The 24,136-nt window shown below is 39.0% G+C and overlaps 1 protein-coding gene and 1 long non-coding RNA gene across 2 annotated transcripts in view; one reads left to right on the top strand and one right to left on the bottom strand.

The window, feature by feature from the left end:
* Positions 1-3,857, top strand: part of LOC110979800 (uncharacterized) — a 36,148-nt gene extending 32,291 nt beyond the window's left edge. Inside the window, exon 3 of the long non-coding RNA XR_002598251.2 lies at positions 1,934-3,857. This is a non-coding gene — a long non-coding RNA (uncharacterized LOC110979800). The remainder of the gene's footprint in view (positions 1-1,933) is intronic.
* On the bottom strand, positions 3,728-24,002 carry LOC110979789 (4-hydroxybenzoate polyprenyltransferase, mitochondrial-like). The gene is made up of 8 exons (XM_022235846.2): positions 23,848-24,002; positions 18,659-19,173; positions 17,980-18,146; positions 17,257-17,378; positions 16,324-16,409; positions 15,249-15,382; positions 13,817-14,005; positions 3,728-13,349 (listed from the first exon to the last, which is right to left on the bottom strand). The coding sequence occupies exons 2-8, from the start codon at positions 19,128-19,130 to the stop codon at positions 13,146-13,148; spliced, it is 1,374 nt and encodes a 457-aa protein (XP_022091538.2). The 5' UTR covers positions 19,131-19,173; positions 23,848-24,002; the 3' UTR covers positions 3,728-13,145.
* Between the last annotated feature and the right edge of the window lie 134 nt (positions 24,003-24,136).

Below are 24,136 nucleotides of genomic sequence, written 5' to 3' on the forward strand. Positions count from 1 at the left end.
TCACAGAATCACACACAAGTGTACTGAAAGGGAAAAGCTGGCCTCGTGTGTGAACCACACCCAAATACATAGATTGAGGATATGACACAGCATCACCTGATTCAGTGGTTGCAAACAGTGGACCCACCCCCCCCCAAACAAAAGGAAGAGAAAGGCGCATTGTAACTCCACATTGAGCCACTGAGGTTTCGTTTGACCTCTCCCCCATATGCTGGGGAGCCTTCTACAACCTTAACCTACATGTAACACTGCCGATGTAGTGTAAATCACACAGAATCATGCTGAGTTAGACATGGTTTCATCCAGCCCTGGCCATATCAAACAATAAAACTGGGAGATGTTTCATTTGCCGTACTTTGAAATGCGTACAACGAAACTGTGGCCACCCTAATTACATTGATGGGAAGACTTACCCTGTACCCTGCCTGTAGCACATCTCATTCAAGAGGCTAATTCAGATTTTGTATTTTTTTTTACGTGCATGAACGAGGAGCGAAGACTGCACAAGCCATTGAAGAAGCCATTTGAAGTTCGGATGACAACCATGTTGCTTGAGATTTCTACTTTTATCCAAGATACACATGTACATGGACAGCTGTCTAATTCAGTGTGGACTGCATGTACATATATTTGGAAGGGCAAATCCATCGCATCAGGAAAAATCTTTGTCAACTTTTACATATCTAATATCAGATTTTCGGTTACAATTTTGGAAATGAAGAAATATCTTAAGTCCATATGATTCAATTGATGCTGCTGGTTATCAAAAATAAACAGCCGGTAACAGTTCCTACTGCTGAGTTCCCTAACTTTTAGGAATGTTTTTCTAATTAAATATTTAAGTCAAAAGAAATCTTTATCCTAAAAGGTGGATCGTCGGGATGAAGTTGAACTAACGCTTGAAAATTTTTCAAGGCTCCTGTCACCAATAAGCGGAGTAAATACAACCGAAGAGTTGATTTGCTCAATTGTTGTTGGCCTGGAATAATTAAATCATCCAAAGAAAAATCACAGCATGATGCAGGTGGACAACTCTTCTGCAGATGCGCCAGTTTTCGTCCTGCTCTTCATGTGCACCATTAGAGTGGGAGATCACTGTCAAGTCCTGTGCAGCATTGAATTTCATTGTTTTGTTGACTGGCTGACTTTACAGTTCATGTACCTAGCTGATAGGGCCTTTTGTTCCAATTTCACAAGTTGCCAAATTCCTTCAACGCTTACTTGCCAGCAGTGGGGTCCTTAAAGTCATTCAAGGATAGATTTCTCCTCATCTTCCAATCTCATCCCTAAGGTTTGATGGGATTTTGCTCTCCCAACTTCCTATTTGTGAAGATGACTTTGCCGTATTTTTTCAGTGTCATCTTTTCCATATGAACCTGTAAAAAAAAACAGTGGGTAACCACAATGTTTGTTAGATGGTTTGATGGCTAATTGTTTATCGGAATCAGACTGATTTGTATGCGAGTTTTTCAGTGTATTCTCTTGGTCTAACTTAATGAAGAATTGGAAATGGCAGAAACAAATGTTTATTTTCTCAAGGCAGGGTACAGGAAGATTTGGTACTTTCAAAGCCTTGAAATTGGAAGTGAAGTTTCAATGAATCGAATTTGCACTGGAAGGTTCACTCAAATACTTTGCCACCTTGGAGATGAGTTGTGATATACATGATGTATTGAAGACACCAGCATTTTGAGCCTTCGGATATTTCTTTTCAATTTGTTAGTTTTAGCTGAACTACAGTGCATATCTCAGCTGGTTATCTCCAATGAAAGTAGATCTGTGGTCATGAGCCGTTTACAAATAGACCTGTGGTCACTCATATTTTATTGCAAAGTGAAGGTAAAATACCAGTCCAATATCCTGTACCCTGCCATTTCATTACGAATTAACTGTAAAGCCAATTCAGTTTTATTTTCCTTTTTTTTTCAACAAGCATGCAAAGCATGGACTGGATGCAAACCTTCAAGAGCAAACCTTCAAGAGCTACTTAACAAGCATGCCGTTGATCAACTGAACTTCTCTGAACCTCAGGTGGACACCATAAACTACAGATTAATCTTCCATTCCTGATGTCACTACCTGATGTCAATGTGTTGGCATTTTTCATGACTGGATGGACTCGTCTCTTGGAAATTGGCATTTGGAGGACCAAAAAATGCATAGTGATAAATACTTCCCCAGTAAAGACAGTTAGAGAATGTCAACTAATGTTTGACGCCAAATCACATTGTGCTGATTGTAGTTTTTTGTAATATTTTCAAACCATTCGTTAAAGAATTCGTTTTAAAAACAAAACACTTTGACCTTCTTGAGTTAACTGGGTTATTTATGACAACTGCCGTTAGGTTGCTCAGTTGTATTAAAACCAGGCACATACATGTAGTATACCAAACCCAAAATCAAGCCTCATTGGAATTAGTTTGAAACGTCAGCTTAGCTGTGTAGTTCACTTATATAAAAACATATTTAGTCACAGCTCCAATTGTTTTTAAAAACATTAATGTGGAAATTGTACTCAGGCTATACGTAGACATGCAAAGTACATGTATTTCATTCTTATTGTCATTTATAACTCACAGTAAAGTCCATCAGTGAGTGCTGTTGTCAACCATTAGTGGAAAAAGTCAACAGTTCTTGGTATCCTGCTTCGTGACAGTTTGCGAAGACTGTACATGTGTTATCATTAACCTAGTTTCACTGGTGCAAAATGCAAGATATATGTCATGAAGCTTTTTGAGCAACTAATTATGTACTGCAGTAGTTTGATAGAAAAGGTATTGTGGTCCTTCTGTTTAAGGTTTGTTCTTTTTGTAATACAATCCACAGAAATAGTCCTTTTTACAAAGTTCAGTGCTTTCTCACTTGTTACATGTACTTTATCATTGTATTTTAACACTGCCATTTGATCTACTGACTGAGGTGTTTGCGAGTATGTGCCTGGTTTCATCGTATTAATTTGATGTAAATAAGCTAAGAAATCCTTTCTATTCACTTTTTTATGTCAAGATTTACTTAAATTCATATTTCAAATCGTTCACATATAATGCACACTAGTACATCATATGATCATATGTATTATCTTTAGATTTGAATTTAAATGTTAATTTAAGCTTGATTCCCCTGCCTTGATGTGGTTTGGAGATTGAGCCATGACAGTTATTGCTGGCTGTGATCAAGTTACTTGAACATAGCTACACTTTTGAAATTGAATCAAACATTTTCCCAGTTTTAGAGTAAATTTGAATATGCATCTCGTTCATTCTGCCAGTATTTGAATTGCTCCTCTAAGAAAGAAAGTGTTGAATTTGTTTCATGTTTGTATTGAGATGTGCAAATCTGCACCCAAAACACATATTTATGCCAAAGCTTTTATGTATGTATCATTTGATGTGCTAGTGTCCATGTGCTCGTTTTGATGTAATTGCTTTGATAAATAAAAAGGGTTTTTGCTGTTGTTTTGTTCTTATTTTAAACATCTGCTGTCTATTTCAGGGTTTCGCAGTTGGGGAGGCTTTTGAAAAAAGGATTTGCAAACAACTTATGACACTGCATACATTCTATTACTTTTTTTATGGACAAGCTTTATGAAAAAGGCAAGTTATTTAACAATTGGCCTGAAGTGGACAATAAGCAGTCAATGGTGCACCTCAGAAAACGTGAAATAGACAGCAGATGCACTGATCTTTTGGGAATAGTGTATTTTTAGAACACACACACACACTGCACCTTCCAATTCACCACCATTGGAACACCCTTGGTGGTTAAAGAAATTGCTCTTTAATGCTGCCTCCAATAGAGGGCGCTCTTACTGAACATATATCCAGAGGCGTGCAATAAAAAAAGCAAGACTAAGAAAATACCTTTGTGTTTTCAGTTTATTTTGTCTGTGCATGTCAACCTATATGAACCTTGGTCTCACACTTGACCTTTGAACTTTGACCCAACCTTCCAACTTTGACCCGACCTTTGAACTTTGACCTGACCCTCGAACTTTGACCTGACCTCCGAACTTTGACCCGACCTTTGAACTTTGACCTTTCAACTGGCCAAAAAAAAAGCCCAGCCACATGCAGGCCTTCCTGATGCGCACAAGCATGTCCCCCGCCCACAGACACCAACTGGTGGCAGTCGCCCGACTATCAACATCAGCCAGTGATCAGCTTATTGATGAATGTACACAAACACCCCTTAATATCTCACAAGTATCTGAGCAATGGTAGACGACCACAGTCGACTTGCAACATAAATAAGGATCCTATTAACTCTGACAATCGGTTCAATTTTCTACCAAGCAGATGTTTCTTTGGGTTATGTGATACGCCGCACGTCTCTATGGAAACCCACCACCCACTCTAGGAATGACTTTTTAAGAGACACTCTGCATCCTCCCTTGATTGCCCCGAGAACATTTCAGATGATCAGTTGCATCTTGTCTTTTAATCTAATGAAATGAAAGAGTTCTTGGTTTTTTGCAAGTTTCCTTGGACATTTCAACAGTGTCAAAAGATGTCGGCTCATTTATTTAGGCCCGCATTCATACTGTGCTTTCACATAAAACACCTAAATCACTGCCGTTTAATGCGTCTACTGGAAATACATCAACCGTGATAAACGGAAGTAGCAGATAAGCCACATTTGTATGTGTAGCAGATAAGCCACATTTGTGTGTTACATGGTCTTGGGTATTTAGCCTTACAAAAGGAGAAAAGTGCAAGCTGGACTTTTGGCGGCACACTAATACATGTACATGCATATGCCAATTTAATTCCTGATATAAAACCTATTCCATGTGATGTTGCTTTTTGGTTTTTTAAGTTAATTGAAGTCGTACACTATGGGAAAAAAATGTTCCTTTGAGTTTATTGTTTTTTTTAAAAAGGAAGCTACGAATTCAAAGTCCAGATAGTCTACAGGGTTTTTTTTAAGAAAGATAACTTTCAGCAGGTGTAATTCGGAAAAGTTTGCAGATCCTGAAGTCATTTGGCCCAGTTTTTATCCATTTAGGAGAGTGCCATCAGAACTTTATTTCTATTCAATTCTGTGAATGCAAAACACAGGTAGTATCCCACTCGTGAATACTCGTGCAACAGACTTTCTTCATGGCCTGTAAATACAAATTGCTTTTTGTATTGTTGCAAATGTCATTCTAGAAGCCAAACTATTTTTGTTTTAAAAAAATAATGGCTTTATGCCGTTTTAATCAAAGTTTCAAGCACCCTTCTCAACTGCTCTGGGAAAACAAATTGTATAAGAGAGATGCACTTTCAGCTTGTGATTTGAACATATTAATCCCAGGTTTTGTCCTTCTAAACTGCTCAGCGACTCGGTGGACGATGTGGTAGGCAATCTGCCAGTCGGTATCCATAGAAACTGTAGCATCCAATGACACGGGGTTAGCCTGTCCCATACTCCATGCTAAATTTAATTGAAGTTTTCATGAATTCATGCACTGTACAATTTATGGTTGCACATCCTCCTTATTACTCTCCCTAAACCCAGACATTCTCATGGCGTTATATTGGAGTAGGCTTATCTGCATAAGGCAGGCAATGCCCATGCTCACATGCAGACCGAGGCAGGTCCTGGGAAAATCAAGTTGTAACGGACTAACCAGAAAGGTGTATTTTTGTACGAACTGAAACTATTTGTACTTTAAAATACATGTAGTTACTTTAAGTGTGTTACTCTCTGTTAGCACAGATGTAATTACTAGTTTTTGATGAATTTGCCAACAGATATTGCCCATGATCTTGGCCAACGATGGTCCAATATCAGCAAGTTGGTCGAAGAACTCTTGTTACAAAAAACAAATTAAAAATGTACATGTCCTTTTCTACAACAGGGCAGACATTGCACTTTATGATGAACTCATCAATATGTGAATTTGGTGCAACAGCAAATTTCAGAACGGCAATGCTCAAGATTGAATATGCATGATGTGCGTGTACATGTAGCTTTAAAAAAGTACGAAAGAATGCATGGTTATAGAGTACCAGTTGGCAAACGACAATAAATTCTTCTCGCTGTCTCACTCCCAGAGCTAGTCCTAACTTGATCTTCCCAGAACCTGCCTTCCATAAATACCTTTAACCTTTGACATATGAACAAAAAAATTACAAATCAGTTACTTCTTTGTGATACTGCAGTTAACTGCAGACTATCTACTAATCCTGACACATATTCTTACTGAAGACCCATCTTTACGAAACCAATAAACTAGCCAACATAAAGACACCTCCATAAGATCACCCTTGATTTGCTATCCGTATTTGATTTGATACCAGTTGACAACTGACATTCTATACATGTACATGTTTATATTTGGATACATTCTCCTATGTACATCACTAGAAATATCAGTGGGACAAATGTGGAAGATTTTATTGAATTTAAAAAGGGGTAGATGCGACAGCACCATGTACACTGGCAGCAGGATTTGAATGAAAGCCTATACATACATTGTAAACAGAAACTGTTTCTTTTAGAGGAAGCTCTAAGACCTGAGTGCTCTGTAATGTCAATTTTTCAATTCAAAAAAGGCCTAAAAATAGGCACCTATAAAGTTACGGTAATCATTTACCTGTAGTAACAAGCTTGAGGCTTTGATAAATCAATCAACCAATTGCTGACATTACGTGTACTGTTTGGCCGAAAATCTGGCATTTAGAATGGGAAAATGTAGTGGCTGACTTCAAATACAGCCAAAATGCCACAGAAACCTCTTAAGAGTCATTTGTCCAAATTGTGTGATACATGTATTTCCCACCGCAAGTGCAGAATTTGCAACACTCCAAGGCCCTACCATGAAGCAATATTTGCTACAGCACAGGCTATGAACAGCAGCCAAGTACAAGCTCAACATACTCTATCTCCAGACATCTTGGATGTTGTGTACATACAAACATTGAGATTAGGTATCAATAAACTACTGTAGAGGCTCTGGCAACAGTAAGCAAATGAACCTGTCAGCCACTCACTCCTAGGAACACAGATTGCCTGATTGTGTTTACTACGTCATCCTCTGGTTCATGTACATTAGAAAGAGTTTCTGTTTAAAAAAAAAATTCCTAGATTTTAAGTCCCTGGCTAATTTCTTTTTGAAACGGCTACATTTTTTTGTGAGATAAGGATCTTGCAGGATCACATTGCCACTTTGAAACCAAACCAGTTATGCACAAAGTTTAATAAAATACTGTATTCACTCAAGATATGTGCATCCATTGCTTTTTTAGTTTTGAAAATAGCCAAATTTCTGCGATCATTTGTTTAAAGCGGAAAAAGATTGACTGGAATAAGTTCTATGTTCATGGAATAATGGGTTCATTCCGAAGGTAAATCTTTTTCCTCTTGATCTAATTTATCATCAAAAACAATTGATGGTAACCTGAAACAGACCGGACCTTCTTGACTCTGGATACATTGTCAACAGATAATTAGGACTCAGACAAGAACTTTCACTCAAACTCCAGGTTTGAGGTTTTCTTTTCATTCTAGACCTGCATGCAGGAGTAAGCCTACAAATCTACATCCTACAGGATACATGTATATTTAGGACAAAATGCATGGAGCGTGATGGTCTTCAGTCTAAGGCAATGCTCACTGTTTATGTTGCATTTTCTCTAAGTTTCGTCTAACATGACATGCTGCAAATATTACCAATGGAATCTGGGATGATTTGAAGACATTAAAAAATTTAATGCGTAATTTCTTTTTTAATCATATTTTGAAGATCTGACCCATGTATACCTCTTTGAATCAACTTGTCTTGATCAAGGCAGTAATGATAACTTGGCAAAAAACCATTACACGGAGGGATACTAGAGTTTGTGACAATGGCAGCAAGACCTTGTTTGGACTTGAGTTGTACTGCCTCAATGAGACCCATACATGTAGATGTAAGGGATTGCTTTAGATTCCAATCCTGTGACACTCTGAGAACTATACACTGCCAGTAGGTACAACAGTAGAGAAGCAAAGATGAGAATAGAATTTAGACAGCCGTTCTCAGGTTGTGACCTGTTCTGTCAGTGTCACTCCTTTACCTCTGTTCATCTATTTTTTTTTGCTTCGCCAAGATTTGGACTACTATATTGGGCAATTTGTAATGCTATGAGTTAGGCACACTCGGTGTAATGCCATGCTCAATTTTGTCTCGAGGAGAGCGGTTGGTTGGCCATTCAACCATTGATCTTTCAACAACATGTACGCCATGGGCTTTTTTATAGCTATTACATGTGGTCCTTGGATCGAAGAATACTCTGACCACATTTAAAAGTACTATCAAGGAATACATGCAGTTCTTCCAAAGAATAACGGAAAAATACTGTTATCACGGCCTTGATCAAGATTCTTCTCATCACAAAAGTCACAGACAACTTTTTGTGTCAGTCTTTAATTTTTACAGTCCTAGTGGAATAGCTTGGGTGATGGTGGGGGTTCAACCTGCAGTTGGACCGGAGAGCAAGTTTTTGAATAAGCAGGGGTCGTGATTCCAGCCATGTGGCCAGTAGTATATTGTCTCTTGACAGGTGAGACATGAAATGTCTCCTGATGACTTCAAAAATACTCTGTCAATTCCTGGCCATATTGAGAGTGCTCATGTGACTGGCATGAGGGAGGGATGATTCCTAACCCACTGACAGAATTTTGAGTCACAGCTGGGTACTTATGCAAGCATGAGCCAAGCACCTGAAGAATTTTATTAGAAATCTTATCTACGTGTATTTTTCCAAATTCAACCATTTCTCCAGTGATTAATAAATGGAAATCTCACAGGTTACAGACAGCAACTCTACCAGTACTGACTGCCAGGCTCATATCAGACGTGGTCTTGTCTTCCAATGGCTGCTTTTATACAAGCATGTCAGAATTTAGGAAAAGGGTTTCACACAATTAACAGCTTGGATGTATTAAGCAGCTATGAATGAACAGCCTTGAGTGTTTCCGCCGCTGTTTCTACAAATAACAAATTGAGTGAGTAGGAGACTGTCACGTTGGAACTGTTTTCCATGGAGTATGGCTCTCCGGTCAACTTTGCAAGTCAGGCTGCCATCATTGGCCTATGAATAAATTTTCAAAGGTTAACCAACAACCAATCACTTCAGTGATTGTGGCTGGAGACACACCCCCACCATCACCACAATTAGCTAAGCCACTGCATATTACCTTAGACTGAAGACCATCTGTGCATTACCACCTTGTTCATACAGACTACAGCCCTACTCCTAGCCATGAGATACACAGTTGGGTTTAGCAAGTAAGACACCAGGATGTACAACCATTTTTGTTTACACCAGTGCATGAATTAGTTCTACAAACTTCAATTAAACTTACCATGGACGTTGTAGCTGGGACTGGCTCCCCGTGTCGATGCCACAGTTTCTGTTTTAGGATACTGAGAGGCAAATTGGTACCCAATTTCCCAGGCCATTCACTCCTCTGATTAATGGGCACACACTCACTTCCAATTTGCCGCTACCTTAACTTCCTTTGGCAACTGACAACTATGCAATTTGGACTGGCATTAACAGCAGAGGCGAGATTTTTTTTAAAGAGAAACTAAAGTCCTTGCACTCAAGAAGAGAGTTTTCTAAGGTGGTGAGTTTTTTCACATCACAAACTGAAAATGAAACTCGCCAGACATTGAATTGGTTTGGTTGGTGCCAGCTGCAGGATGTTGATGTTGATGATGCGGGGACAGTGATGTGACAAATTTACAAGATGTTCCATGAACTTCTTGGATGGAATTTCCCACTAACCCCTGGACAGATTCAGGAGTATGTGTGTCTCCTGTACAAATGGAGTGAATGGCCTGGATGCACCGTCCACCAAGCATTCTGACAGTTGTGTTTCTTGCTCTTTATGCACACCAAGAATTCCCCACAGCATTTTTAATGAGTTTGGCTTCTTTTTTCCTCACATTTTTTTCCATTTCTGATTTTTTTTCCTATTGCTTCTACCAATTAAATTGGAAACATAGTTCTTTGCACATCCCCAACAAACTGGAGATCTTTACGGATAAGCAAACTTGTGAACTGCTCATCTTTGGAAAAAAAATTTTTACCTAATAATTTTAGAAGCCTTAAAATAAGAAATTCACTTTTGATGTTTTCTGAAACTAGAAAAACTGTGCCAAATCCAAAATTTTATATAAAGGACTACATCTGCAATATCAACTAAACTTGAGTTTTGTACCTGCGTGTCTCCAAAAAAGCTTGCACTCCTCTTGAAATAATGTTTTTATGTGACCATGGAAAACCACATCAATAAGTACTCAACAAGCAATTGTGCATGTTTGCTCCAAAAACATAAATTTCCACTGAGTTTGGGACTGAACTTCTCAGCTTAAGCTTGCACTCTTCTGGATTTACTGAAATGCTGCGATCTCTTTCATCCAAATGATGCTTTTTGGAAGTTGAATGCTGTGTTCAAACACATAACTCTGTGATTCAAAAGAACTTGATAAGTGACTTTGGAATACAAAAGCAGAGATTTTAGAGTTAAATGATGGAAGCTATCCAGCATGAATGTGGGTTAAAACAACTGGCCTAACATCCTGAGACACTGTTGAATATCTGAGGAAACCCACAAAAAGGGACCATTTTGTACATCTCCCATCTCCTCAGATCAAAGACAAAGATGTAATGAACTCTTGAAATGTCAAGTGAGCAATGGCAGAGTAGATGCAGAAGTGTTCTCTTGGGTTGCCATCCCTGGAGCAGTGGTTAAGTACATCTGCTTGACAGACAAAATGACCAATTGCCAAAGTTAAGAGGATCCTTACCATGTTACAGTCAACCGAGATATCCACTATCACCCAGACTTGCAAGATTTCAGGAGGTTGTATACATCACCAACAGCTGATTCACAAGCCAATGCAGATAGCAGGCAACCACCAACCTGTCAGTGTCTGTGGGCAGGGAACACACTTGCACGCACCAGAAAGGCCTGCATGTGACTGGGCTTTGGTTTTGATTTGGTTTGCCTGATGGTAGAACATAAAAAAAGTTGATATTGTTACCATAAATATTACTTTCAGTCAACATCAAATGCAACCTGCAACTTCAAAAACTGGGCAGAATTGGGCAAATTTCAGCTTTAAATTTCAGATTTTATAAGCAGACATTTGTGGACTTTACTTTCCAAAAACACTGTTCCAAGTATTTGTGAGGAATTTGGAGTTTTTAGAAAATACATGTATTCATGGAATTGTCGTTCGTTTCAAGATCAGTCATTTGTATGTACTTGTGAAGTCAGATGGCTTTCTTGATCAGAAAGTTAGAAAGTTGCAGGTTACAATTCCTAAACCTGTATAACCAGCACTAGCACAGATCTTTTCAGTTAGTAACTAACCTTGGCTTCTTCACAAGTTTGTTCTTTTTCGCGTAAATTTTTCTTTTTTAATGATTTTTTTGGGAATTGCATCAAAATGCCACAGGAGTGCTTAAACTTATCAAAGGAGAGATTTGGCTCCATGGAAGTGTTTATGCACAAACGAACACGTAATATTTGTTTATGATACAAAGAATGACAGAAAATGAACATGTGTTTTTTGATCATTTGATATCACAAAACTTAACAATTCACAACGGGTGGTTTGTAGACGAACACGCGTCTATTACAGTGTGTCTCAGTGCTGATTATACACTCGTAGTGCCAGGTGCAAGATAAGTTACACTAGAGAAACTAACTACAAAGTGGGAAACAATTCCAGTAACTTATTCTGGCATTGGAATGTGAATGTCAGTTTGGATTCAATGTTGCTCTTAGAAGTAACGAATATAAGAGCTGTACTCTATCACACAGGGCAAGTTAACATTTGCACTAAATATTCTCAAAACAAATATTCCATATAGACAACTTTACAGTTTACTTTTTAAAAAATTCAATATTCTTTGGCATACCTAATAAAAGTCCAAAAAATTAGATATGCAGATTTTTCAATGCAGAAATCATTAACAATACATTATCTTGCACCGGCTTGTTAAAAATATACCTCTCAGGCAATCATTTAAAATGAAGATCTAAAATACAAATTTTAAACTTTTATCAGGGAACCAGCCCCTGTGCACAAGGTGTTAAACACTTTGATGATCAAGTAGTGTAGAAAAATGTAATTGAAATGAAACAATCTAATTCAAATAATTAGTACTCGTTGATTTTAGGCATCAGTGGATGCTTTTGCTGCACTTTTGAGTTGGGAAACTATAATGAGTACTCGTTGATTTTAGGCATCAGTGGATGCTTTTGCTGCACTTTTGAGTTGGGAAACTACAATGAGTACTCGTTGATTTTAGGCATCAGTGGATGCTTTTGCTTCACTTTTGAGTTGGGAAACTATAATGAGTACTCGTTGATTTTAGGCATCAGTGGATGCTTTTGCTGCACTTTTGAGTTGGGAAACTATAATGAGTACTCGTTGATTTTAGGCATCAGTGGATGCTTTTGCTGCACTTTTGAGTTGGGAAACTATAATGAGTACTCGTTGATTTTAGGCATCAGTGGATGCTTTTGCTGCACTTTTGAGTTGGGAAACTATAATGAGTACTCGTTGATTTTAGGCATCAGTGGATGCTTTTGCTGCACTTTTGAGTTGGGAAACTATAACGAGTACTCGTTGATTTTAGGCATCAGTGGATGCTTTTGCTGCACTTTTGAGTTGGGAAACTATAACGAGTACTCGTTGATTTTAGGCATCAGTGGATGCTTTTGCTGCACTTTTGAGTTGGGAAACTATAACGAGTACTCGTTGATTTTAGGCATCAGTGGATGCTTTTGCTGCACTTTTGAGTTGTCAAACTATAAAACTTTGGAAGGTATATTCGATAAAATTTAAAGAACTGTCCCTTTTTAGGGTAACATTTCTTTCTTGTCTTCAGAAATTTAAAGTTAGAATTGACATGCTCTTGCAAGTGGCTGCTTACAGGTTTTTTGACAGGGTTGGGATATCACATATCCCTCCCCTTTCAGAAGGGCTTTTGCTGTACAAACTTAATATAATTTATAATATTTTGTATCTACTATGGGCTGGCCAATTTCAATTTAAGCACCCAATTGACATCAAGGTGATGCAAAATAGGCAACTCTAAGCAACTTGACAAGGAGTCAAACAGATTCAAAATGCAGTTGTCCCTCAAACAGTTCATTCAAATGCCCCTCTTCAACTCGTCCAATCGATTTTCGGCACACTGTTTTTTCTCGTCGGATTCTGCTGCACTGCCTGGCATAGTGGTCGAGGCCTTTGCCAGAGTCCCAGCAATGATTCCAGCAAAGATGATGGCGCCCAGTCTGTTGTTGGAGCGGAACTTGCTCCAGCAATCCCGAGGGTTGTTGATGTCTACTGTCCACACCTGTTTGATCAGCAAGACATGACTGTCATTTAAGTTTTAAATTTTGATTACTAAAATATAACAACATAAACCCTTGGAAGTGCACCATCTTCCAATCAGAACACTCAAAGTGCAAAACTATGTTAATTTTTAGGAGCTCAGAATATCACAAGGTAAAACTATGTTTCTACTTTGCCAAGAAGGGAAGCTAATACTAAAGCAACTACTCCAGTAAACAAGAGAAAGCAACTGGAAACAAGCCATTGAGTTTTGGTGATCATATTAGTAAACTGAGAGCAGACGAGCAAATGTGACCCAGTACATCGTAATCAGGAATAAGTCGCTGAGGCCGTTTTTACATAATGGCTGAGTAAAGTGGAAATGTGAGTAAATGTTGAAAAAATCAACGTGGCGGTTTCTGTATATTTTGGAAGTGTACACAGTATGTATGAAAGGTTACCATCAGTAATCTACAAACAGCTCCTCACCTGGTTGCCAATGTGGGCAGCTGTCAGAGCAACAGCCAGGTAGTACGCTGCAGTCTGCTCTGCCGTAGCACCCACCAGCACCAGACCGGCTACCATGGCAGCACCAAAGCCTGTCAGCCAATACCTGGTGTTATCTCCCATGACGATGGAGGCAGATCCAAGGCCAAGGGCCAAGTCATCCTTCTTGTCCTGTACATTAACAGGAGTCGATACAAGAAGCTTTTAATAACTGCTTGATGCCGGGTGATGTGTAAACACACACACATTTCCTTATTTGAATCACGGAGGATGTGTACACATGTTTAACAATTCTTGTTTCATTTCTGCAGCTGATGTGTTAATGTGTTTGTATGTGAACCTGTCAATGTGTGGACACACAGCACAATTTTTACCGGACAGATAGAAAAAAAACCAGAGAAGAGAATGAAAATACTGATGCCTAAAGAGAGGTGTGCCTCCCTAAGGGCATCCTAAAGAATTTGCAGGGAAATACGTGCCCCGAGTAGCTTTTAGGGGAAAAGAAAATCTAATGTTAATTTCAAGATATATTTTGCATAGGGGAGATGGTTAAAGCAAGTTCTGTTCTGTGAATGTATTACAGAGTGTTCTGAGTGGCTTACAAGAACCCAGTCAAGGCCAATAATAATGTGTAGAGCAGAGTTCACACATCATGCTGAGATTTTCCAATATCTCATCTTCGCCTCTGTCTTGGGCTTCAAGCTTTAATTTCCGTAATTTGAAACACCCCCCCCAATGCAGCTCCCTTCTGTGTAGCAGGATTAAGAAGCAACATTTTGCTTCCCAGAGTAATAGCTTGAAATGGATAATGGACACTCTCAAGATGATACTGTAGATGGAGACAATGCCAAGACTTGGAAAACAGTTGTGCTTAGGAAGCAAGTACTTTCGTTTGCAACCAAGAGTAGAAACTGACATCGCAAAATTTGCCAACTAAATGGTTGCCAGACTGCTTTGTTTAGAGTCAGAATTAAGTGTAATAAGTAACAAAGAAAAAGGGACATCTCAGTGAAAGTAAGATTTGATCAAACAAATTTAAAGGTAGGAAATTCCAGCAATTATTTCAGATCAAATAGAGTACCGGAGTGTGACTTCACTGTGAACCAGAAAGTGCAGTGCAAACCAATGGACTATACGCGCGTGTTGGTTAACATGCTGGTTCTTGCGCTAATGCCTTTTTACACACTAATTGTGCGCATGATGTATTCACTTCGGTACTCTATTTCCAACATTCCGAGGCTCAGAACACTTGCCTGATTAAATGCATTTGCCAAGGTCTCTTAAGAACTTCCTTCAACACCTTTGCAGGTGGGAGTGTCTCATGAAATCAGATTCTGTACTCTCAGAGTTCTTCCTCCATTGCATGTACATAAAAACAGACAACTGAAGCAGAGGATGTTTTCACAGGACTTACTTGGTGTCCATAGATGGTATCATAGACAATGGTCCATGCTATACAGGAAACATACAGCGGCAGTACGATACTCCAGTCACATGACCCATGGACAGCTGCATAGCCGATCAAAGCACTGAAGTTGGTTGTTACACCTGAAACAAAGAAGGATGGAATAAAAGTTCATTACAGCGCAGGCAACAAATTAAACAGCGTCAAAGAAACATAACACAGGAAATGAGCAAAATCAATACAGGAATATGATCAACCATGACCTGACTGAATAAGATAAAATGCACACTAGTAAACGATGGTTGAAGTGTCACTGTCAACTATTTGGCACTGACCTGGTTAGGTCACATCATTTCTTATCAGTAACTACACTATGTCTTAAACATACCCCTCCCAGATGCTGTAAAAGGACATAAAATCTTGCTGCATTTGGTAGAGTATATGTTATTGTAGAGCAGGGAGTCAGCCAATAAGATCCTTGAGTAGGAAGTCAAAGTACAGGTGGGTATAACCCATGAATATCTGCCAGCCAGTGTTATATGCGAGACCTTGATGTCCGAGACCAAGACCGAGACCTGCAAGACCGAGACCAAGACTGAGACCGGCGCTTTCGAGACCAAGACCGGCCCTCCCAAAACCGACACTTTGACAGGGCGAGACCGAGACTGCAAAAAAAGGTCTCGAGACCTACAACACTGGTATCGCACTCTACTTCCTTAGGGATGCTATTCCTTGGCTTGTGGCATCTTGTTGTGCTTTGCTGACCAATGCTTGATCCACCTGTCTTTCTATGGTACACTAAACTCTTGCAGCCCTGTATTCCCAGAGCCAAGAGAACCAGTCCCACTAAAGTCAACTTGTGTCTACAGACACAGCTCAAAACACAAGATGTACGTGTACGTGGCCTCTGAATCTTGTCATCCTGACAGCATGAGCAAACTGACCCAAAATGCCGTTAACAAATAGTTTACTAACATCTCCGCGTACATACATGTACATGTCTTATGCAGTTCCTTGAATATGCTGAATGTGTTGATGCTGGTGTTTAAATGCTGATAAAAGCTCAGAAAATTGTTGAACTTACCAAGAAAGATCTGTGGCCAGTGGGTAAACCTCTTCATGAGTGGATAAACTACAATGAGAATCATGGCCATGCATCCCAGAGTTATACTGTGGAGATATATAAAACAGAGAGGCAAAATGAAATTTACAAACAGAAGGCACACAAGAAGGTATCAAATGCAAAACTGATCTTTGAGATGCTAAACAAGTGGTTGCTTAATGTGGCCGATACGTATGCCATAAATCAAATGCACAAAGTGTCCAGCCAAAACTGAAATATTGAAAAATCTATAGCATGATCAGAATTGAAAAATTATTTGAAATGCTGTGAAATGTTACCCAATGAGAAAAGTAATGAAGGAAATTGGTGGAAACTGAGAAAATATTGACGTTGAATGCTTCAAAACCCATGGCAACAATTTGTACAGTGTATTTTCACAAATTGGGAATGATGTAATCTTTGGTCTCAGCAACTTGCGCCATACTGGGGTACGTAAAATGTGAAGCAATGTCATGGCAATGTTGAACTGAGGTAGATTTCAAATGCTAACTTCTCAGGAAACAAGAGAGTTTGGAGAGAGTATAAACAAATGAAATCACTCAACAAGGAAATTCTGACAATAAAGGCACAATCTTCAAAATATCACAAGAAAGAGTTGAGGGGCACGATTTTAAATTTCTCCAAATATACAGGTTCTCGCACTTTTAGGTCTCAGTTAATGGCTCTCTCAATTGACGTCACTTCCTACAATGCCACGTGCATCGGCATTTTTTACTTCACTGTGTGTGACGTGCATCAGTTGCACCGTATTTCGAACATAATTTGGATAAGTACGCACACGCCCCTATCAGCGTTGCATATGCAGTTGCAATTTTCCTACAAAGATTACAGCCAATGAGAGAGAACTATAGGTGACTGGTGGCCAACAAAATTGTTAAGTCCCCTGTATTATACCTGTATGGGTTGAGAGTGAGTAATATTCCCAACGCAATGCTGAGCTGTGCTCCTAGGAAGACCAACGCCTGACTTTCACTGACTGCACCTGATGCTATGGGCCTTGTGCTGGTTCGTTCAACCTGCAATCAATCAATGCAAAGTTTGTTACAACATTGGCAGATGCTGAGACCAGCTTTCGGATTGAGATTGTCAATTTTGTCAAACTAAAAACAGCGCAATCAAGAGGTTGAAAGCTTACACTATCTGACAACTAGTAACATTCCACTATGTAAAGCACAACATATGCTTCAACCTTTACAGTCATTTTGAAATTGACATAAAATGCGCCTTTTCAAAAAAATACTCATTAAGAACTTGTTTCAAATAAAACAACATCAAGAATAGACCAGAAAAAAGTTTTACAACAGCTAAGCACTCAACAAATACTTAAAATGACTGGTATCAGTAAATAACAAGTATAATAAGAGTGCATATCCCTTCAGGAATTTTCCAAGGATTCTTCTCAAATCCTGCAAAGTTCATGAATGTAGAAGTACAAGTTTTCAAGCATCAAGCTACAAGTAAAATTGGTATGGTTCTACTTTACCCAATCCTTCACAATTATTCCAAACCTTCTGATGCATTTGTAAGCACCTGGAAAAGTCAAGGTTCAAGTTTCTCTAATCAACAATTCCCATTTTCCAGTCTAGGAATCAATTGCACATGTACCGATACACTCACCGATTTATCAAAGTCTCTGTCCCACATGTCGTTGATGGTACAGCCTGCCCCTCTAACCACCAGAGCTCCTAGGCCACACAAGGCCAGCATGTAGAGGCTGGGGAAGTGGCCTGGGTCTGCAGCCAGAGCGATGCCCCATGCACATGGCCAGTAGACCAACCAGGTCCCTAGGCGAAGGGAATACAGAAACATCATCCTCTACTCTCTAAGCAACTTTGTTTGATCTTCTCCAAATTCTCCACTGGAGCCAGAAAGGACATTTTTGTTTCAAACTTTCAAAAACCAAGTCCCACAAAACATTTGAACAGCTCGGAGGTACATTTACTTTCCTCAATCTTGCACATTCGGCAAATTCTTCCACATCCTTCTAGTGGATTTTGTAAGATGTAAAAGCTTGAAAGGTTTAGATTGGTGTTGCATTTGAAGATTACAGGGAAGAGTGAGTCTAGGCATTGACCAGCCTCCTTTGTCAAGTTTGTTCTTAGCCTCTGGGAGATACCTATATGTACGTTGGAATTAATAGCTTATTATTAGTAGTAGTTTACTTTCATGTGTCATTACAAACAAAACAAAAACCAAATAAAAAAACAAGCCTGGAAAGTTTTAGAACAAATGAACCAAAGTGCCCTGCAAGGTAAAGTAATTCTCAAAATACATGTACATGTACTTGATTTCTCACCAGTTGGCTTGTCCAATCTTATCAGTCTCAGGTACGGTTGGACTCTGTTGGGTGCCTTGTCAACAACTGAACTCATCAAGCTCATATTTTGTGCAGTCCACCTGCTGCCTCTGTCACTCTGCCTAAGGAGATGTGAACAGCTGTGAAATGACTGGACTCTATGCATGGAGAATTGCGCTTCATGACCATGATGACTGAGAGGGCACGGGAGAACATGCTGTCCTTCTGCAATCAAAGCAAGTGGAAATCGACTGTGCCTATGATGATGTCTCTGCGAAAAGACACCGATGGATGCATGTGCCAATGTTCTTGAACCACGTGGGAGCTGGTTGCCATAATTCTGGTCAAGTCTTTGTTCAGTTAGATGCCTGCTTGATATGCTTGATTTTGTGAACAAGCATGTTGCTGATTGTGGAGGTAACAAGGCTGGTTTCCATCTCCCAAACAGTTTGACAAATTTCCTGGAAAGCATTGTTGCCCAGTTTTGCTTCAACTCCTACATGTATGCTGCACATCTGAGAATGCAAAGTAAAAATGGGATTATTATTCAATATTAACCATATTATAAACCTTTGGCAAAGTTACTTTATGGAATTAAATACTGGTGATGGAGCACAGGTCTCTCCGTTGATGCTATTACTTTAAAATTTATATCACTGAAATCAAATTTTTATGATCAGAATACCAAAAATCTCAATATTGGGAATATCGAAAATATTGAAAGCAAGAAAATTCACTGATGAACTGAATTCCAGACTGGGTTCATGTGATGGCTGCACTGATTTTGCTTTAAAATTATGAGCGTAATGTAGTGGCAAACCATGTGACTAAAAATAAGAACGTCCCAAAATTATAAGCACTGACATCTGATTTTGTTCTCAGCTCCTTGGCCACGGTTAAGATCCAAGCCTGGAAACACTTGGACTGCCAATCAGGGTGTCTTTTAAGCACATACTGAACTTTCAAATTGGCTGGATGACATGTAGAATGAAAAGAATTTTCCTGTTGGCTCATAATGTCAATTCCTTTTAGCCTGATGAATTTTTTTCTGCATGGATCTTTGTGCAGCTACATGTAGCTCTGCATGAGTCCACACTTTGTTAATTTTAGGAATATTCCGAGTCTACAATATAAATTGGTTTCAATAAATTTCCATGACTTTGCCATTTTGCACAAAATTCCATGACTTTTCCTGGCTTGGAAATTGAAAATGAAATCCAGTCCATTACCACGGAACCATTATCACTACCCACTAGAATTCACACTCTCCTCTGCTCAGCTGAACTGTTCAGATGGACATGTATTATGTATCTTCCTTTGATTATAGTGGTGCCGTCTTGTCAGTAACATGGTTTTCATAACTTTAATTATTAACCCTGACCCTATGTCACACTGAAAAATTACTACTTAGTAGTAAAATGTAGCATACAGTGCAGTTGCTTGTAAGAGGACATGAGGAAGTAACCTAGCCAGAAGTAGTAATTTGAAGGGCTAGGTCCTTCAGGCTCAGACTACTACACACGGATACATGTACGTAGTATTTTGCAGTAGTGAGTCCTGCAAGCCAAATGATATGCTTGGTAGTTAGGGTTAATGGATTGGGTCTATACATGCACAAAAGTGAATGAGTCAGACTGTGCGTAGAAATTTTCTATTTCATGTGGTTTGGCACCAGCATGAGCACAGCGTGCCATCACAAAATGAACTGTGTTACTGCATCTGGGCCAATAACAGTAGCCGTATTTAAAGCCAGGTTTCTTGTGCAGTCCTATGGCCAGCACAAAGAGCCAGGGATTGGACTCTCAGTGTGCAGGCTACCATTGGGGCAATTCCACGGTAAATTGCATTACAAATACATGTAATGGGTACTGGATAATATGCCTCTATCTTCGTAATTGTTAGGAACAATTTTTTTTTCAACATGGGTACATACATGTAGACCAACTATGAATTAAAAAAGAAAAACAAGGGACAAACATATTCAGAGTCTTGATTTGTTTCAATTCGTAGCTCACAGTCAAGGACATAGTCAATTCTAAGAAAAACTCTTTTGATAAAGTCTCCTCATACTAGATAATTTTGATGAAAGTTTTTTTCTTTTGATGGTGGGTTATGACTTATAAATTAACAATATCAAAGTTGAGAAACAATGAACTGGGGAAATGCAGGGAGGATATACATGTATATTGGTAACTCTTGTTACGGTAACTTGCATTACATTATGTCCATTCAAACAGCCAGGTACAAGTTGATGGCATAAACCTGTTCTGATGGCACTGCATCTTTTTAAAGTATTTTTACAGGTGTACACTTTTGTAGATAGTAAAATGAAGATTTCTAGAACAATTATTTTATTGATAAACCTCCACTGTCAGGAAAGAATGTGTTAATTAAGAGCATCACTCCCTCAAATCAGAGGGTCATGTTGAAATTTACATAACTTTGATATACCTTGATAATTTACATTGTATGTATGTAATTGTCAGTGTAAAAGATGAAAATGTTTACTTTGAACAAACACAAACACAAGCGGAGTTTCAAGTTACTCAGTTCTCAGTTACTGGGAGTTTACTGTTTACATGTACATGTACATGGGGAAAATTTGATACAGGTGTATATCGAAAATTCTTAATATTGAATTTCTGTATATCAATTATCGAAAAACCTGATATTAATGTACATGTATCCTAGAACATGGTCATCGTACAAATGGGTACTGGTTAGGGCTGTTTAGTTTCAAAGCAGCAAAATCTTTTTAAGAACCAAAAAGATGAAATGCTACAATCCTGAAAGTTGGTTGCTACAAATTATGCATGGAACAATATGGGACTGGGAAAGATTCATCATCCTGATGCCACTTCTTTTAATTTGCCTACAATGTCTGTGGAAAGTCAACATGTTCAAATATTTCTATCAAAACTGAAAATGTTTTTCTGTTAAATTTTTCAAGTCTTTGCAATATTTGTGAAATAAATTACTTTCTATGTGATGAATTATTCTTAGACAATTTGTGCATCTCAAACTCTTCTTTAATGTTTAAAAACTGTTTCACAAGCTGAAAACTACACTTTTTCAAGCATTAAAAATCCTTTTGCTGGAACAGTCATAAGCTGCTGAAAATTCCTTCCACTTGATTTGCCACAGGACAGACAAAGGGGTCACTTGACTGATTTTGACTGAATAGCAGTGCTGTATGGAGAGAGAATTAAAATGAGGAGCCACTGGCTCCTAGAAAGACAAAGTTAGGCACCAGGTTGTTTTTGGTACATGTACATACTTTACACACATTTGCATAATATACAAGTAACATGTACATGTATTGTACAAGATCTGACAAAACGTACAGAAACGCTATTCTGTCAATTATCCGCAGGACAGACAGGCTTTGGATTTTGTGCTTGTGGAATAGATAAAAAATGGCAACCAATTATACACAAAAATGAAAGAAAAGAAAAGGCATGTTTGTTCTCTCACGTTTGAGCATTTCATAATGTACCTGGGACTGGACCGGATCGAGGGAAGCTTTGGTTTCAAACTTGACACTGAAACAAGTTTATTGGACTGGAATTATGGCTCGCATAGACTGCTAGTACATTATAAATACCGGTACACAAAACGTCTCAGCTCCGCATACACAATCTATACAGTGTGCAACCACAAACCAGTCAGCTCGGGTACCTACATGTACATGTAATGCCTAAACGTGTGAGTATGTACATGTACCTACATTGAAGCTACATGTACGCTGCAGTTAACGTGGGTTCATGCTCTGTATATAGTAAGACGGAGAAAAAACATAGAGGCACATCGCTCGGTGCACATAGAAGAAAACTGGCAGTGATTGTTCATGAAATATGAATGACAAGGTGGGCGACTAACGGGCACAAATCATGGTCGCCACTGGCAATAAGAGTTAAACATCTGGTCACACATCATTATTTTTTAGGTGCAAATGTGACTGTTTTGGTCACACCGTACAGCACTGCTAAACATTACATGTACATGTAAATCAGAGAAGACACTATTCAGTTTACATTTTTTGTTCAATTTTTTGGAAACATTTTCTTTTGTTGCCTTATTGCATTGCACATTTACATGTACTTGTAATAAGGGATCCCCAAAGAAATGGAAATTTACAGCAGCAAAAATTCCTGCAGTTCCTGAACAAACTCATGCAACCATGTATTGAGGCTATATGTACATGTGCCAGGGGTGACATCATAGTTTTGCTCATGAATATGGAAATTTACAACAATTCCAAAATACCAGATGAAAAAAAGTTGAAAACAAGGTTATTTGAAACGTTATCCAGACATCACTTGATACATGTATCTTGTGCACAGACCCTACAGAGTGAAAACTCTGCGTTTTCTCAGTAAATGGTTCAACAGTTTTAGTGCTAGATTTAACCTTTTAGGATACGTTTCACTCTCTGATGGCTAATCAACTACTGCAAGGGAAAATCAGTGACATCTGTATGTGGTACTCTTTCATTAAGGTGCATTTTCAAGGTAAATGTAATAAAAATAAAGTGTTGGGCCTAGTCCCCTAACATGGTGCACTTTGATGCTTTGCTCGACTTTTCTGATGCCATGTAACCAAACCTTTTCCTTGAAATACATGTACTTCAAATTCATCAGGTTATAAAATGATGGTACATCATGCAGCTAAACAACGCAGTGTAGTGAATAGAATATTTGGCCTGAAATTCAAAAACAATGGTGACCAGAAACTGGCAGACTGGGCACAAATTCAGCTGACATGCTCGACAAGGTCCTAGTGTTCCCTAACCTAAGTTGATAAATTCTAAAAGTAATGGTCCTAGGCCTACAGTAACATTGTCTTGAACAAAAAGACAAATGGGTAGTTCTAGGAAGACCAACATCTTGAACATGCAAAAGAACACGCTTTCCTGTTACGGAATACATGCATCTCCATCATGTACACACGACATGTCCATCCCTGAAAAGGACACCTGTCATGTCTGCAACCATGAAGGACTAGACTGTTTTTCTTCCTCTATGCTGCAACCAACATGCCCAAAGCTCGGAGGGGCGAGGCCAAGGCATTGTACACCGTACAGTCATGACAGTGGACATGGTGAAGCACGCGGCAAGTCAACCATATTAAAACAACACGCTTGCGTTCACCAGGGGAAGAAATTTCATTAGCTGTTAAACATGTCTCACCTTCACATCGTGCTCCTTTATATTCGAACATTCCCTGTCATTTGTAAGGTGAGAGTTTTGAGATAAAATCTTTCTTTTCCAGCTCTACCCGTACCCGTAACACTTGTCTTGTTCACGTTTTTCTCCATTTCGAAAATGGCGCCCTCAATGTGCAGTGACGTAAACGACGTGCGTCGGCGCACGTACGCACCCTTAGCCGTGGGCGTGGCCCAAAGGAAGTTTGGGAGTGGGGTGCGTGTCGTGTGCAAGCACATTTCGGGGATGGAGGTGGGACTTGGCCCCGGCGAAA

Source organism: Acanthaster planci, linkage group LG02 (assembly GCF_054643075.1).
Source record: "Acanthaster planci isolate LZ-2023a linkage group LG02, COTS_SCS, whole genome shotgun sequence".
Lineage (NCBI taxonomy): Eukaryota > Metazoa > Echinodermata > Asteroidea > Valvatida > Acanthasteridae > Acanthaster > Acanthaster planci.

Coding starts and splice junctions, on each gene's coding strand:
- LOC110979789 (XM_022235846.2), bottom strand. CDS start 19,130: ATGCTTTCCAGGAAATTTGTCAAACTGTTTGGGAGATGGAAACCAGCC. Junction 15,383..16,323: donor CTGGCCACAGATCTTTCTTG/GTAAGTTCAACA, acceptor TCTTTGTTTCAG/GTGTAACAACCAACTTCAGT. Junction 14,006..15,248: donor ATACCATCTATGGACACCAA/GTAAGTCCTGTG, acceptor GTTAATGTACAG/GACAAGAAGGATGACTTGGC.